Source organism: Condylostylus longicornis, unplaced genomic scaffold (assembly GCF_029603195.1).
Source record: "Condylostylus longicornis isolate FDR11 unplaced genomic scaffold, ASM2960319v2 ptg000010l, whole genome shotgun sequence".
In the NCBI taxonomy this organism is placed as follows: Eukaryota; Metazoa; Arthropoda; class Insecta; order Diptera; family Dolichopodidae; genus Condylostylus; species Condylostylus longicornis.
In genome coordinates, this window is record NW_026577979.1 from 21079601 (window position 1) to 21096745 (window position 17145).

A 17145-nucleotide genomic window follows, 5' to 3' on the forward strand; every position below is an offset into this window, starting at 1 on the left:
ATGTACATATATTTATCTAAAGCTCTTACTTATTTCTTTCCAATTATAAATTATCATTGTTTTATGAGGATGAAAAAAAAATATAAAATTTCCCTATTAGTTTTTTAAACTTATGAAATTTTTGCAATCATCATATACAAGTTATAAATATTTATATAGCAAAACTTTAGCTTGCACATTTTTGCAACCCGAACGTTTCCAATCATGTGTTTTGATAATTGCATTAATTTGTTCAGGACTTAATTTAGCGTTAGATATCTTGCATTCGTGCTCAAGACATTTGTATAAATCTGTCTTGTTAAATGTGCGAAAGTTTATTATATCAATTGAATTACTAATTTGATTTTTCAATTTTTTTAAATTTATTTCAAAGATCTCCTCCTCAAGTTTGTCATACCTAGACAAGTTAAAAATGTAAATAATTAACAACGTATTTTCTGTATTCTCAACTACACTTTTAACTTTTTCATTAAATTGGTTTATATAATAAACATATTTGGTGGAAAGTCTATCCAAAATAATCAAATTTTTACCACATTTTGTAAGATTGTTGAGTATTTTTTCTAAATTCACATCGTTTCCAACGCCGTCAATATTTTGCAATGTATGTTGTTGGATATTTTCGCGCCAATAAAAATTTTTAACCAATGAAAGTAAAAATTTTGTTTTTCCGATACCTTGAAATACACAACGTTCTAGCTTTTTGCCATCTTATTAGTACACATATGTATGTATTTCGTTTTCTTACCTGACGACCCAATAATAGCCAACGAGGAAACTTTAGTTTTTTTATTTAATTTTTCTTCAATTAAGTCTAATGCTTCATTTTGATTTATAACCTCGAATTTAATACTTTTAATTAGTTCAGTTACTTTAAGATTATCCAAGGAACAACAATTTACACTATCGCTTGATAGTAAATTATATTTTTCTTTAATTTCAATATAAAATCCCATGAAGTCGATCGAAGTTAATTTTAAAAACGAGGCTATTGTTCCTATAATAAATATTAAAACCATTATCTTAATTTTCAATGAAAAGTGATTAGTAGGATCACAAATTAAACGTCGAATTTTACGATCTGCAGTCATTGCTATTTTCCAAACTAGAAATTTAAATTGAAAAATTATGAACTTAATGAAATAAAAATAAAGCGCTTTTTTAATAGTTCAGTTTAAGCACACAAAACGTACATATGTACATATGTCAACTTTAGTGCAGAGGTTTTTCAAAACATCAAATTTACGTAAAGTGAACTATACAATTACATATAAGTTACAAATAGCTCAGCTCAGAAACGACGAACCAATGAATTAACTTTGAAAAAAAATTGAGATTTTTGCTTTTGGTTCTAGAATCGAAAATATGGTGGCGTTCGTGTCGTATATATGATTGATATCTATTTATTTATTGTCATCACGGCTGACAGATTTTTTGTAATGTCAAGATTGTCATTAAAGTTTGATATAGGAAAAATATAAGAAGCAATAAAAGCATAACATAACAGTTATTGTATTTTCTAATGTCTAAGAATTAGAAATGCTAAAGGAGCATTTTGAAAAAAAAAATTATGTCAAATTTTTTCTAGTTATCTCTTTCTTTGCCAAAGCCGTAACAGGAGCATATTTATTTTATTTTTTTATCTGGCCTCTAATATAGAATATGTATAAGTTGCAAGGATAAATTAAAATTTTTTTTAAAGTAAAAACTAAAAAATATTTCAAAATATTTTTTCATTTTAAATATCTGTAAAAAAAATCAAATTTAAACAAAACTCATTATTTTTTTTCTTCTTTGAATAAGTTTATTTTATGAATTATAAAATTATAAATTTTGGCAAAATATTTGAAATGCAAACTCCTTTGTTAATAATTTCAATTCACTTTTTTTTTTCATTTAATTACTGCTAGGAAAACTGTAACTATATAAAAAAACGAGAAAAAAAAATAAACCGTGCCAACTCTGTGATACCTGTACGAGTTTGCAGTTCTATGTGCGAATAAATGTGTCATAACTGACTATGTGTACTATAACTTTAAGTTACCATATTAATTTATGCAAAATTTCAGTACTGTGTTTTCAATATTTTCTAAGATATGGCGAAACTACTATTAAAGCTGTATGGCAGCTACAAGAAAGAGTAAAACAATTTCAACGAATTTTATTAAACACGTTAGCTCAACTTATTTATTCGCTTGTGTGAAATTTCAATATCACAGCTTTTATAGCTTCTGGGATATAGTCAAATAAATTTAGAAGTTGTATGGCAGCTACCAGAAGAAGCGAAGAAATTTCAACGACTTTTATCAAACACATTTGCCCTACTTATATATTGGCCTGTGCGAAATTTCAATATCACAGCTTTTATAGTTTCTAAGATATAACCAAATAACTTTTAAAGTTGTATGACAACTTCCAGAAGAAAACAAGCAATTTCAACGACTTTTATCAAACATATTGGCCCTACTAATATATTCGTTTGTGTTAAATTGCTATACCACAGCTTTTATAACTTCTGCGAATATAGTCAAATAAATTTTGAAGTTGTGTGACAGCTACCCGAACCAGTACCCCGATCATATTCAATTTAAATAGCGTTCTGGCACTTACTATAAAAAATCATTTGTAAAAATTTAGTCAACTTAGCTTAATTAGTTTTTGAGTTATTATGGGACGGACGGACGGAGGGACGGAAGAACAGACAAGGCTAAATGAACTCAGAATTCGCTGACCAAAAACATGCACTTGATTCTATATCTAAGACCTTTATTTCTTAGGATTAAACGGTAAGGCAAATTTAGTACACCCTTCCTGGTAAAATTATGTCATTCAAAGTAAAAAACTTTTAATTTGGAATAAAACAGAGATAAAGAAAAAAGTAGAAAATAAAAAATGTGATGTAGTAGCCCAAAATTTTAATTAAAATGCAAAAAATTACTCTTAATTAGATGACTAATATTTTTAAAAAATATACTTGGTCAAGAAAAAAAAATTATTTGAAAAATCTAATTTCAATTTTAGTACATTTTAGTTCTATGATAATGCAAAACATGACTCTAATTTAGAAGACAAAAATTGTTAGGACACACGTTACAATTGTTAGGTCAAGACATACAACAATTGTTAGGTCAAGAAAAGAAACTTATTGAAATGTCAGATTTCAATTTTAGAATATTTTAATTCTGCTAGGGGCCCCTGTGGTTTGCTTATAAGCAGCATTATCTGTTGTAAAAACCGGATTGTGGCAATCAATTTTAAAGTAAGTTTAGAAAAATTTGTACATATTATGGCATACATATGCAGGTTATACTTGTATATGCATAAATATCATATTGGTTTGAATACTAATGATAAATAAAAGTAATGGAAATATTTTTAATTTAATAAATTTTAAGATGTAATATGTGTCACTGTTAATTACATAGATATGATTAAAATTCAATTTAAGAATTAGTTAACAATTAAGAACGAAAAATTTCCTTATAAACAACGTTATCTGTTAAAATATTTCCATCATTTGTTTGTTATCCATTTTTTAAAAAGAAAAGAATCCGCAATTGGAAATAGTACCTTTCACGTTAAACTTTAAAACCAAAGTGAATGTGAATTAATAAAAAATCAATGCCTCTTTTCTTTATACAGACCTGGCTTGGCTACTTACTCAATTGAAATTTCGCAAGCACACGAAGAATAATTGCCTTAGTACGTAACGTAACGTTATTCGTGTTCTTATATCTCTCATAATTTTTAGTTTTATTTTTTTTAATTCCATTTCATGTTAAATACAACAACAAAAAATTATTTTACTCTTACTTAACTCATTTAAAATATTTCGCTTCCTTTTGCTTTTTATTTTTGTTTATGGTAGTAAAGCAAAAAAACAAAAAAAATATTACTACTCTTTTTTTATTCTCTTTCGCTTTTCGCTTTTCATTTTTTGTTTTTGTTTTACAGTATGTATAATCAATTGAGTAATGTATCTACCCAGTATTCTCTTTTGCTATTTTCATTTTTTTGTTTTTGTTATTTATTAGATTATATGTATACCTGTTCATGAACTGGAAAAATCTTGTAAAATATAATATAGATCTTGTAAAATATAATATAGATGATAATGCAAAAGTTGACTCTAATCAAGAAGAAAAAAATTGTGGCATTAATATATTACAGTTTAGAATTCTTCTCGCATGCAACATACTGCTTGTAGCTTGCCGCATACCACAGTAGCTAGCCGCATACCACAGTAGCTTGCCGCATGTCGCTTGTACCTTACCCCATGTAAAGTTCAAGCGACATTATGCGGCTTATAGCTTGCTACATGCCGCATAATGATGACACATGCCGCATGTTCCTTGTCAAATACCGTATGTTGCTTGCCACATGCCGAATGTTGGTTGTCGTATGCCGCAACTTGTTAGCCTTATGCCGCATGTAGCGTGAGTTTTAATACATATAAGCTCAAGAAAAATGCAAAATGTGACTCTAATTTAGAAAACAAAAATTGTTAGGATATAATACTATAAAATTTTAATATATTTTTAATTTATATTATTTAGTTATTATATATAATAAAATTTGAAGATATTTTTAATAAATATAATGAGGTATTATATATAATATTATTTTAAGATATTTTTAATAAATATAATGAGGTATTATATATAAGATTATTTTAAGATTTTTTTAATAAATATAATGAGGTATTATATATAATATTATTTTAAGATATTTTTAATTTATATAAAAAGGTATTATGTATAATAAAACTTTAGGATATTTTTAATAAATATAATGAGGTATTATATATAATATTATTTTAAGATATTTTTAATTTATATAAAAAGGTATTATATATAATAAAACTTTAGGATGTTTTTAATAAATATAATGAGGTATTATCAGTGCTGTAGTCGTAAAATTAGCATAGGGTATACGCTTGAGAATATAAATTTTTGGTAAAAATAAACAATGTTATTTTTAATTATATTATTATTTGAAAAAAAGACGTAAAATATTACATACAACTTTTACAAACACCACAAACACCAACTTTTCATCAACAATTAAAAACAATTTAAATAAGCTTTTAAACCAGTATCAATAAACTTACTTAAAGAAGTTTTCAAAATTATATTTTTTTGAAAATCAATGTTATTTTGTCAACAGCTTTTGCTAACTTCAAATAAACTAAAGAATATGCAAAATTAACGTCCACAATAACGTAGTTTAGCATGGTTACCATAGCAACTTTAGTTAAAGAAGAGTATTTGATAAAATTCAAATATATTTTCAATTGTATAGAATTAGAAGAAAATCGTTTTAAATCGAAAACCAAATTGTTTATGTATTAGTTTATATCACTGCTGGATAAATACAGCATTGGTAATAAGAGAACATCTATCTTGAAGAAGTCGTTTTTACTTTTTTTTGTAAATGATTTTAACATCAGAAAATTTAACTTTATTTTTATTTAAACTTTAATTTTTTAACATATTTTCTATTAAGCAAACATAATAACTTTTAAATATTAGGAAAGTTTAAAGTTTTCATTTCATTGTGGTTTTAAACAAAATTACCACTTTCAAAAATTAAAGGTTCGGTTATATTCGTTTTCCGTTTTTCGTTAAAGGAGGCTTGTTTGATTATTAATTTGAATATATGTAGTTGATATATTTTTCCCAAGAAATTTTTACTAAATTAATGAAATATTTTGTGTGAATTGTTAATTTGAAAATTTTTTGCAATTTTTCAGTACAATTTTTATTATCATTTTTTTTTTACTATTACAAAGAAAGAAAATAATAAATTTTTAATAAGAAATTTGAACAAAATCATAGGGTATACGCTATTTTTAAGTAAAACCACTAGGTATGCGCTATCTAATTTTTAAAAGCATAGGGTATACGGCGTATACTCCCGTATACCCTCCACTACAGCACTGGGTATTATATATAATAAAACTTTAGGATATTTTTAATAAATATAATGAGGTATTATATATAATATTAATTTAAGATATTTTTAATAAATATAATGAGGTATTATATATAATAAAATTTTAAGATATTTTTAATTAATATAAGGAGGTATTATATATAATAAAACTTTAGGATATTTTTAATAAATGTAATGAGGTATTATATATAATATTATTTTAAGATTTATAAAATATGAAAGGCGAAGTTTTTTATATACCACTCACGATAGGTACATTTCACATGAATATATTTACTCATTTCGCATTTAATCTACAGGTATTTTGTCCAAATTTGTTTAAAATTTGTTTTATTTTTCACTTTCCATAAAAATATCACTTAGACATTTAATTTTAATTGTGATGAATGATATTTTTGTGGGAAGTGATCTTTAAGTCCTTCAAGCGATCTAAACCATTGTGAGACATTTGCGTTTGTTTGGATTTTAAATTTTTAGAATATAAAAAGGATATTTCTTCGAATCAGAAATTATAATTTCACTATTTGATTTTTGTACCTACTTGAATATTTTTATAAAACTTTTAATTTTCAGTATATTTTTTTAACATACTGAAAAGTGGGAATTTTCCGTCCAAAAAACCGAAAAGTAGAATTTAAAAACCTGAAAAGTTGAAAACAAAAATTATCATTTGTTTTTGTATGACGTTCGAAATCGATATAGTTTTTTCTGGTTTAACAATCGAAAATATGGTAGCGTTCGCATAGTATGTATGATGACATTAATGTCTTTATATCTAACAAGTCCCAATACTCAATTTTTTTACGAAATATTACGAATTTTTGGCTTCGTTGCTGGGTTTTTCTTTAAATGCCACTGATCGTGTCATATTTTTTATTATTTTTTTCTTTTTTTTTAAGTAAAAAAGAGTTTAATTAATATTTTAAAAAATCTCAGGATATTATACACATTTTTTAAAAAGCTTCCCATTTAAATTCTATTGCACGAAAAAGAAAGAAAGGTAGGAGGAAAGAAAACATGAAAAAAAAATTCAAATTCATATTTCAGTATGGTTTCAAATGTAAATGAGGAAGGATTATGATTTTTTATGCACATTTTGTATTTCCCAATAAAGTAAATTGAGTAGTGTCGGCCAACAAAAATGTTATTAAAAGTAATATAGGTTGAAACATTTCAACAATTTGAATTATCTCATTTCGGTTATTTATACGTTACTTATAAAATTGTTTCAAATAATTTCAGTTAGTTTTTAAGTTATTAAAAATAAATATGTATGTACCTACTTCCAATAAATTTTTTTTTAAATAATTATTTTAAAACTATTTCAAACATGTTATATTGAGTGCTCCAAAAATTTTGCTGTGCTCTTTTTTCATATTTTATTGGCAGGTAAACAAGATGACCTATTTATAAAATGTCCCTGCATGTGTATGTATGACCTATCTTAATTCTAAACGGAAAGAATTTTACATAAAGAACAAAAATTTTAAAATACCTGTTATTTTACAGTCGGAATTTTTGAGTCATTTGGTAAAATACCATTTATTTCAAAAATAAAAAAATATTCAAATCCGGTCATAAAAATATATGATTGTTTTTTCCAAACATTTTAAATTTTTTTTTTTCTTAGGTAATTGATATAAATGATAGTAAGTTTTTAATATTTTTTCAAATAAAAATAGATGTAAAATTTTGAAGTTTATATAAAATTTGTATTTAACAAATGATATTTGATTGTATTTTAGATATTATTTTCTAATTCCCTCTTCAAATTTTTTCTTTACTATGTATTTATATCAATATTTAAGAATTATCTTTCATTAGTTATATTTTCAACTTGACACCACAGTTACTTCCCATATCTTGAGTTAACTTACCCTATGAGAAAAAAAAGCTGTTCACTTAAAAATAATAAAATGCTTTCAGTAACATATAAAACGTTGAAGGCGAAGGTGGTGTTTGTTGTTTTTCCGCTTTTTTTAGAATTTTAAAATAATTATCAATGAAAATATTAATGTATTTTTTTGATTTTTCAAATATATTTTCTAAATTTTACCTGCTTTATAATAAGTGTAAATTTATTTTAATATTTCTTCTCAAAAAATAGCCACTTCGATTTAAAAAAAACCCATGTAAAATAAGGTCGTGCTTTCAAGTTTCTCTCTGAGCATTGGGACTTGTTAGATATAAAGACATTAATGACATCTATCTATTGTCATTAAAGCTTGACATAACAAAAATATAAGAAGTATTTTTATCTGCCATGCTTAGAGCAATAAAAGTATAATATAACGCAGTTATTGTATTTTCATTAGAATTTTGTAGCAAAATTATAAGTTAATTATAATAGTATTATAATAATATATAATAGTATATAATAGTTACTATGATAGTTATAATAGTATTATAATAGTATAGTTAGTATAGAAGTAAAATAATTATAATATAGTTAGTAAAGTGCTAAGATTTTTGATTTCAGTGAAAATGGTTTATTTGGAAAATAGTTATCACGATTTGAAAACGGTAGATGAAACAGAAACTTCAATAATTTCCGTAAGCTATGGGGAAGTGTTTATTACAGAAGATAAGCCTTTAAAATGGTGGATCTCATGCAACAATTGCGAAAGTAAATACGACGATTTAGATAATTTTTTGAATCATGCTACTAAAGTCCATCTAGAAAAACAAACGAACATTCTTACAACTGAAAATGAAAGTTTTCAATGTGATGAAAGGCAAAGTAAAAGCATTGAGGATGAAAATATTACTTATCAACTATTTTTAACTGACCATGAAAGTTATAAAGCGAATGAAAAAAATAGTGAAGGTAAACTAGATACAGAGAGTAAAACTGAAAATGAAATTGTAATGGAAGATAAGGAAATAAATGAATCGGAACTTAATATTGATACAAGATCTAATAGCTCAGATAATAAATTGGGAAATTCAAACTCGAAAACTAAAGCAAATTCTAATGCAAAACGGGAAATATATCCATGCCCGCATTGTGATAAAACATATACCGGAAAAAGGGCTCAAGGGGACCATATCAAATCTCATTTTCAATTACAGGAAATATTTAAATGTGAAGTGTGCGGTGTTACTACAACGAGAAAGCATTATTTAAAAATACATATGCGAATTCATACTGGAGAAAAGTTTGTAAATTCATCTAAATTTAAATATTTAATAAAACAATCAATAAAAATAATTTCAGACCTTTTAAGTGCACCGTTTGTCCTAAAGCTTTCACCGCACAAAATAATCTTACAGTTCATATGATGACGCATACTGGAGAAAAAAAGTTTTCTTGTTCGTTTTGTGGTATATTTTGTGACTTTTATAAAGTGCTATGATTTAATAAAACATTATGTTATAATTATAGAGAAACCATTTCGTACCAAAGCAGCTTGTGATATACATCAAAGAACACATACTGGTTAGTACTTGAGCTATCATACTCTTAGTATTCAATGCTGTTGTAAAAACTGCAACCGTTTATATGAGAATAGTTTTTTTTTTTCAAAGTATGATAAAGGGGGTATCTTTCAATACAATTGTAAACCTGTTATTTAAACTTTGATAATGTTCCCATAGAAATGTTGGAAATTTAGTAGTAGGCAGCCACTTAACTTTAAAAGTACTTGATTAAGTATGAAAACGATGAACATAAAAGTATTTTGGATACCGGAATGAAAATCAGTTCTGATTCCAATAAATATAGCAGTAGCAGTAATGATTGAAGTATTTTTACAAATAAAATCTTTTTTTTAGGTGAAAAACCATTTCAATGTGATGCATGCGGGAAAAATGTAGCTAGCACTTGCACTTTAACGTTTCACAAAAAATCATGCCATAAAAAGTCTGTTGAAAAGTCCAGTGTAATTAAGGAAAAATTCTGCCAAATTGCAAGTATGAAGACTATTAAAAAAAAAACAAAAAGGAAATCAGCTAAACAAGATTTTGGTAAGATTTTAATGAGATAAATATATTTTTGGTAAGAGGAATATATATATGTACAGTAACTGTACATGTATATATATATATTAATGTTCGAAACATAACTGTAAATCAGTTATTTTTCGAACATTAATAATACGTTAATACATACATACATATGTCTATTTCGACATGACAAAAATTAACCTAGATCGGATCCTATTTTTTTGTTTATATAATTATAGTTAAAATTGCTTGTAAATTTTAAAGGAAATTACATTTGCAAAGTACAATTTTTTTTGTGGTAAAAATGACGTTTTATGTTTGAAATATTAACATTTTTTGAAATAATATTTGAAATGTTAAGATGAAGACAGGTTATGCAAAAATTCAAACATACACATGTAACTCGAAATTTTAGTAATTAACTTCAATTTTCTTTATAAGCTGTTTTTGTGCATTGAGAGATTTATTATATACTTGTCTGGCTTATAATAGGTCTGGCTGGTATAACAAAGTTTTTTAAAACTATAGAACTTGAAAAACTTTATAAAGTTGTTGTATGCGTTTGATGCAAAACGTCTGATATAGTACTTTTTGAACAAAAATGAGAGAAGATGATGACGTTAGCATTTTTTAAATAATGTTTAAAAGTTTTTTGAAGTGTCAGAATGAGGGTGTATTTCGCGTTTGTAAAATTTTTAGTGACCCTTTGGAAGTCTGGAATATATTGTATACAAAATTTTTCACCAGTTTATTAGATATTAAGATATAGAATTGTTTATTTAAGTGTTGTTGTTCAATTCGATTTTTTGCAATTGTAATATGGAATAAACGAAATTTGGGTATGGTATACATTTAGGATAAAAATTTTCCGAAAATGATCATATAACAGCTGTAAAATACAAACAAAGTTTGATTTGAATTAAATAAAAAGTCATTTTTATTGCAGAACAACATCTATTTAACAATAAATTTACTCATAAAAAGAAAGAAAAAAAATTTATATGTCAATTTTGCTCTAAAAGTTTTGGTATGCTTTTAACTTAAAATATTTTATTATAAATTTTAGTATCAGCTTTTAAATTTTAGATGAAAAAGGATTAAAAATGCACGCAAGAGTTCACGCGGAAACCAAGGATTACATGTGCAATATATGTAAGGAATATTTTCGAACGTATCATAGCATGACGTATCATTTGAAAAGCAGACATGGCTGTTTATCTATGCCAAATATCAATTACACATTGAAAGGAAGGAGTGATTAAAACGTTGTACAGTCCTTTTGTCTGCATTCGATTTCCAAAAGTTCAAATACTTCAAACGTTGAAATTCTCATGCTATTCTATGATATTATTTTTCATATTTAAAAATCTGTCAAACTAGCATAATGAACTTTTAAATTAATCTATGAAAATGTAAAAATCAAAATTTAAATCGTGTGCTTACGACGTCAATTTTACAAAGTATGAAATTCCACAAAGTTTAGCGAAAGCTCTGGACATTGTAAACTTTTACTAAATGCGTTTTATACGTAGTGGAGACGTAAAATAAAAATAAATCGGTAATCGCAAAAATTGAACACGCTTTTCTTATACCTTGTCATATAAATGTTGCCAGAAATAACCGATAAAATAAACTAGCATATATTTTCAGCAATAAAGTTCTAATTATCAAGTTTTTTTCCTAAAATGCAGCATAAAAATGGTATGTTTTTAATGATGTAACGTTTTATAAAAATGAACATTAATTGCACAGAACTTTAAATTGAAATTTTCAAATAAACGTCAAAGTTTTATTGATATGGTAAAAATTGTATTCCAAAATATACGAAAAGCTTTAGTAATTTTTTTTACAATGTAAAGGTACTGAAAGCTCTGAGACGGTACCACAACCGTATTAATACAGCACTTAAATCTTTTTTAAAGCATTATTGAAATCACGGAAACTGTATATAAGTAACAAAAACTTTCCGTGACTTCAATAATGCGCTTACGCCCAAACTTTACAAATTATCACATTGCAATGCAAAAGTTTAGTAAAAGCTCTTGACATTGTACATTTTTCTAAATGCGTTCTATACGTAGTGGATAAGTAAAATAAAAGTAAATTGGGTATCGAAAACATCGAGCACGCTTTTCTTATACATGTCATATAAATGTTGTCAGAAATAACCAATTAAATAAACTAGCATATATTTTCAATAAAGTGCTAGTTATTAAGTTTTTTTTCCTGAAATAGCATATAAAAATCCCATATTTTTAATGATGTGGTAACGTTTGTTAAAAATTAACATTTTCAAAGAACTTTAAATTGAAATTTTCAAGCAAACGTCAAAATATGTATAAATATTGCAAAAATTGTATTCCAAAATGTATCAAAAGCTTTAGCAGTTTTTTTACAATGTAAAGGTATTAAAAGCTCTGAGACTTGAAATTTCCTGGAAATTTAATATTTAAATTTGAATTTTGAAAACAATGAACATATAAATTTTTTGGAGCGATCAGGGCTTGGAAGCCAAACTGAGGGCCGATTTTACGTTTTTTACCATATCTACGGAACGGATTTATGGAATTTCTTGAAATTTGATATTTGAGCTGTGATTGTTACCGTAACTAATTAGCGAGCTTTTCAGGGAATTCGGTTGACACAAAGCGAAACTTTACTAAGAGGAAAATTTGCATTTTTCAAAGCTTACTAACGCCCTAAAAATTGAAAAAGAGTGTTTAAAAGGAATTTTTCTAATCTTTTACTTAGCTAGACAATATACATTGCGGTCGGTTATGTGCTGATCACATCAGATTTTTATTTAAATTTCTATAGATGCTACAGTATCTAAGAACAAAATCCTTTTTTCAAAAAAAATTTTTTGAGGTATTGAGTTGACTTTTATGCATTTTTCAAATTTGAGAAAAAGAAAATGTACATTTGATATTAATAACCTTGCTAATTATGTATGATATGACCCCTACGGTCCCACGAATGCATATTTCTTATATAATCAAATCACAAATGTATGTTTGTATATCTATATTTTTTTCATGGGCACAAATAATATAAGCCTCTAAGGATATATATGACAAAGGGGTGCCACCAGGGGGAAATTTCAAATTCTTCGAAACCATGAGAGTTTTTTCAAGCGTGTTTCAGACTGAGTTGCACGCCATGGAATTGTGCAATGCAGCCTTAAGAGAGGGCATGGGGGACAGAACGTAGCGATTATGTCGGATAGACCGCCTGCCATCGGAGCGCTGAATTCGTTTTCAATATATGGCAATAATTCCTTCGCGGCAGTATGGGGCTCAATGAGAAAATGAATTGGGTAGGCACAATCAGGTCACCTTGTGCTGGGCGCCAGATCATGTAGGCGTGGTAAGAGATGAGGGGAAAGGAGATTATGTCCAGTAGCGTTTTAAGAAAATTATAAGAATGAGCAAGAATCAGAATCCTCACCGTGGCCTTGTCAAATCATTTTAGACTTAAGGGGCACATCAGCAGGCTTGGGCTGGCAAGTGAAGGTATTTGCAGGTTCTGCGGGGAAGATTTTAATACACCTTCTGGGAGAGTGTGTTACTATAATATAAGGGGACTTTACTCTTTATTTTCTTTTAAATTTGGTTTTTCAGCTAATTTTTGACCATATTTTTATTCTAATTAGAATATTCAGAAAATTTCAAGTTTACTTAACTGGTCTGTTTACAAATATAAGAATATTAAACTGGTTCAAATAAATTTGATTTATAAAAAAGTCGCTTTCCACTTTTCAAAACTGTGTATTTTTGGTATACGCATAAGTCTGGTTTATGTATGTGTGGCAACCCTCCGCAGAACCACTCTGGTTTCAATACTTCCTTACTGATCTAAACAATATTTGTAACAAAATTATAAGAATTAAATTTCACAATTTTGAAAAATCGTAACGGACCGCTGGATTAAGTAACTGCAGGCCGCGAGGTTGATTGGCCTCTTATAGAGGAATCTAAAAATGGGAACTCAGGAGTTTTACAATTGCCGGTGGGAAATACTTTGGTTGTTGCCAGTCTAAAATTAATATTTCTATGGCTTATTTCATTAGCACCGGTGTTAATTTCAAGACAGCTGATTGTAACAATTTATTTGTTAAAAGTTTTCTATTATTAAAGGTTATTAAATATTAAGGCACGAAAAGTATAATCTACAAGAACGTAAACATTAAATTGAAATAGAAATCGTAAATTTATTTCGTTGAATTGAAAAATATGGAAGTGTAAGTGATGCAATTCCGGGGAAAATTGGAAAAATTTAATACGTACTAATGAATGATTGCTTATGTAAAATTACACTATTCACACCAACCTTAATATTAAACTAAAAATGTCGGCTAAGTTATCTGTTGTTAATAAAAAGGTTGTATTGAATAATTCCGTAAAAGTACAGTATATCCCTGCAGCAATACATGGTTGCGGAAAAGCGAATATGTCAACCCATTTCGATCCGTACACAGAGGAATTGGAAGATATACTATCAAATTCTTTGCGTGGTTATCCAATGAAGGGAGAAAAAATGAATTTGGACAGCAGATTTATTGGAATTTGTACGAGAAATAGTATGAGAATATCAGATGAAAATGAGTCAAAAGCTTTGAAAGCATTTGGCAGTTTCAATTCCTTGATCTATTGGAATTATGATGCAATTCCCTCTAAATCTGATCCATTTAAGCAAGCACTGCAAATGCCCGATATATTAGATAACGTTTTAGATATAACGGCGTCTGATATAAAAGAGGAAATAAAGAAACACTCTTGAATGATATAAACTTAAATAAATTTATGCAAATTATTTTTCAGTAAAATTTTTTACAAACTTTAACTGGTTTTTCATTTTTAGAGTTGATGCTCGTTATTCTGCATTGACAAATTTTGAAGTTTTGGAAATTTTAAGAAATATGAAAGATATAAAGAAAACGCCGGGGTTGAGAAATTTAGCAACGACAACTTATGAGGTTATATATTTATACAAATAAAGTATGTAATTTTCATTAGTATATGTATATTTTCAAACCCTGCAGTTTTTGGAAGAATCTTCCTGTAAAAATCAAACAAAAGAAGGCATACAAGCTTTTATTTCTGAAATTAAACAATTTAAATTTACAAGAAATGAGTGTTTAATGTTGTTTAGTGGTCCACCCATAAGTCCTTTACACTTTCAATTGGTAATAACCTACATTGAAGTTTTATTTTTATAAAAATATTTATATTTTTCTAAGCTTATTGAGGAGAGTGAAGAACGTTTGACGGAAGAGCAAGTAAGCAAAGTATTGGAAATAATAGGAAATTACTTAATACCAAATGAACAAAATAAAAATAAACCGTTTTATATTTTGCAATTAAATAATTTTTTATGTGGGATAATTGTTATAAATTACAAAATTATCAACGTTTTTGATCTCCCAAATCTTCTATGAAATCTTCTTCAATTTCTGGCCATTTCTCTGGAATAACTTCGAAGAGATCATCCTTAACATCTCCTTGAATAACGATTTCATCTTCTCCTGTAACCGAGGAGCCACAAGCAAATTTTGTACCAAAAAATTTTGCTGCCATTTTCAAATCAATTCCTAAACGGACAAAAATTTACAATTTGATATATGGGTTGGTTTTCGTATTGAACATATTACCAAATGTATTTAATCCTGTTACAACTGTTACAGATTTTTTCTTTGCTCTAGGAGCACGAGACAAACATATTTTTTTTGGACCTTCATCTTTTTTCTTTGTTTTCATCATGCCTTTCCCACCCCGCTTTTGCCTTTTTTTGTCTTCTTCACCACCGCCACCGTCGGCACCATCATCTATTTTAACCTTTTCGAATTCGCTTGGAAGATTTTTTTCTAACCATTGCTTACATTTTTCGTAGTCTGGATAATATTCACAATACTAAAAAAAAATGCAATGTTATTGAATTTATTTTTATTAAATATTAAAAAATATATTACTTCGATTGGCATTGAACAGTTACCGCAGTATTGCACTATTAGTGGATAAACTACGCCTTCCCTGGGTCCTATTTTCAAACGCATCTCGATCTCAGTCATTTTACGAAATTTTGTTTTAAAACTACCTAAGTTCTATTCTGTAATCTGTATTGGTTATAAAAATTATTCAATGTTTTCTGTTTGCATGAAGAGTAAAATTTCCAAAGTTGCAGTTAACTTATTTTAAAATGTAGTAAAATCTAAATATCTAAATGTAGCAGGTAGCGAAAATTCCTTAAGAAAACGTTGTTTTACAAACATAAGATTCACGGAATCATTCACGAGGCAATATAACTCATTTTTAAATTGTAATTCTTATAAATCATTTTCCATTCATTACTTTTCAATATGAACAAGTATGTAAATGTTAACAATAACATAACTTTTAAAAAAAATTAAATAATTTTTGAAAAGAAACATGTTCGCGAGATAAAGATATATTATTTTTAAGTAAGATAATTAAGTAAAAATTGAAATTTGTCTTGTAAAGGAAGCTTGCAAATACTATTATAAAAAAAGGAAACTAGTATTAGAAATGGGGTATCTACTAATTTTAACAAGAAAAAGACAATTGAAATTTTTTTTAATGCTTTATTTTATTTGGAATTATGGTAAATAAACTTGTTGCTGGTTATGTTTCATGAAATGATATCGCCAGAATATTTAGTATTACCTAAAATTAAAATAAGTTAATCTTACCACATGGCTTTAAATAAAACAACAAATTAGACGCATGATTATGTAGAGTACGGAAAATTGAAGTGAATAAGACAAAGAAATGTCTGCATGTAAAATCTCCTAAATTGCTGTTTTGCTAAAAATAAAGTTGAGCTCATAAAGTTGCTTCGTTTAGAACTTTGGGTTTATTGCAGCATAGCATTAATTTTGAATATGAAAATTTGAAAGGTATCAAATATGCTACGTATATAGCAGATCTTCAACACTCTTGGCAGCTGTCATACCTGACAACGCCGTCTAGGTTAAGGGTCTCTTAAAATTTTCTTCATACAGGCCTGGACCCTAAGAGAGGAGTGACAGTTAACAGCTGACGAATTTACACGTATTCTTATGGGATCTATAGAAGGCCCTTTTTAACATTATAAATCTCCCCCAAAATCAACTTTTTTAAAATTTTTATTTAGAAAAACTTAAAATTCAATGTTTTTCTACTTCGCTAGTCCTTACATTCTTGTAAATAAGTAATTATCTCCCCTTCCACACCCCCTTGCAGAAGTAGA

At 27.2% G+C, this 17145-nt stretch overlaps 5 protein-coding genes across 11 annotated transcripts; 3 read left to right on the top strand and 2 right to left on the bottom strand.

Annotated features, from left to right (window-relative positions):
• Position 1: 1 nt before the first annotated feature.
• LOC129619174 (uncharacterized) lies at positions 2-1210 on the bottom strand. 2 transcript variants are annotated; one of them, XM_055534298.1, is made up of 3 exons: positions 749-1210; positions 534-677; positions 2-397 (listed from the first exon to the last, which is right to left on the bottom strand). In XM_055534298.1, the coding sequence occupies exons 1-3, from the start codon at positions 1089-1091 to the stop codon at positions 363-365; spliced, it is 522 nt and encodes a 173-aa protein (XP_055390273.1). In that variant the 5' UTR covers positions 1092-1210; the 3' UTR covers positions 2-362. The 2 variants fall into 2 exon arrangements, with proteins under 2 accessions (XP_055390273.1, XP_055390272.1); XM_055534297.1 differs by having other exon boundaries at positions 2-677.
• A 7003-nt stretch (positions 1211-8213) lies between these two features.
• Positions 8214-12194, top strand: LOC129618763 (zinc finger protein 260-like). 6 transcript variants are annotated; one of them, XR_008697829.1, is made up of 8 exons: positions 8214-8372; positions 8435-9113; positions 9173-9279; positions 9341-9394; positions 9730-9921; positions 10685-10791; positions 10847-10927; positions 10987-11041. XR_008697829.1 is itself a non-coding variant. In XM_055533730.1 (7 exons), coding segments are annotated over exons 1-7 (1290 nt in total). In that variant the 5' UTR covers positions 8214-8371; the 3' UTR covers positions 11163-12192. The 6 variants fall into 6 exon arrangements, 5 of the variants coding, with proteins under 5 accessions (XP_055389705.1, XP_055389709.1, XP_055389708.1 ...); XM_055533730.1 differs by lacking the exon at positions 10685-10791 and having other exon boundaries at positions 10987-12192; XM_055533733.1 differs by lacking the exon at positions 10685-10791 and having other exon boundaries at positions 8216-8257; positions 10987-12192.
• A 1540-nt stretch (positions 12195-13734) lies between these two features.
• LOC129618969 (DNA-directed RNA polymerase III subunit RPC9-like) lies at positions 13735-15241 on the top strand (the record flags this gene model as incomplete). The annotated part of the gene is made up of 4 exons (XM_055534009.1): positions 13735-14140; positions 14761-14875; positions 14942-15085; positions 15140-15241. Coding segments are annotated over exons 1-4 (369 nt in total), but the record flags the coding sequence as incomplete, so codon positions are not given.
• LOC129618768 (uncharacterized) lies at positions 14030-14742 on the top strand. The gene has a single exon (XM_055533738.1). It carries the CDS (start codon positions 14248-14250, stop codon positions 14677-14679), a length of 432 nt encoding a protein of 143 aa, XP_055389713.1. The 5' UTR covers positions 14030-14247; the 3' UTR covers positions 14680-14742.
• Positions 15223-16058, bottom strand: LOC129618767 (density-regulated protein homolog). Its single transcript, XM_055533737.1, has 3 exons — positions 15869-16058; positions 15551-15809; positions 15223-15490 (listed from the first exon to the last, which is right to left on the bottom strand). Exons 1-3 carry the CDS (start codon positions 15965-15967, stop codon positions 15306-15308), a joined length of 543 nt encoding a protein of 180 aa, XP_055389712.1. The 5' UTR covers positions 15968-16058; the 3' UTR covers positions 15223-15305.
• Positions 16059-17145: the final 1087 nt, after the last annotated feature.

Excerpts from the sequence above, each read along its gene's own strand:
- LOC129618768 (XM_055533738.1), top strand. The coding sequence starts at position 14,248 with ATGTCGGCTAAGTTATCTGTTGTTAATAAAAAGGTTGTATTGAATAAT.
- LOC129618767 (XM_055533737.1), bottom strand. The coding sequence starts at position 15,967 with ATGACTGAGATCGAGATGCGTTTGAAAATAGGACCCAGGGAAGGCGTA. Across the intron at positions 15,810-15,868 it reads ACTGTTCAATGCCAATCGAA|TATTGTGAATATTATCCAGA; the intron begins GTAATATATTTT and ends ATTTTTTTTTAG. Across the intron at positions 15,491-15,550 it reads AACAGGATTAAATACATTTG|GAATTGATTTGAAAATGGCA; the intron begins GTAATATGTTCA and ends TTGTCCGTTTAG.
- LOC129618763 (XM_055533730.1), top strand. Across the intron at positions 9,922-10,846 it reads ATCAGCTAAACAAGATTTTG|AACAACATCTATTTAACAAT; the intron begins GTAAGATTTTAA and ends TTTTTATTGCAG. Across the intron at positions 10,928-10,986 it reads ATTTTGCTCTAAAAGTTTTG|ATGAAAAAGGATTAAAAATG; the intron begins GTATGCTTTTAA and ends TTTAAATTTTAG.
- LOC129619174 (XM_055534297.1), bottom strand. The coding sequence starts at position 1,091 with ATGACTGCAGATCGTAAAATTCGACGTTTAATTTGTGATCCTACTAAT. Across the intron at positions 678-748 it reads GGCTATTATTGGGTCGTCAG|GTATCGGAAAAACAAAATTT; the intron begins GTAAGAAAACGA and ends GTGTATTTCAAG.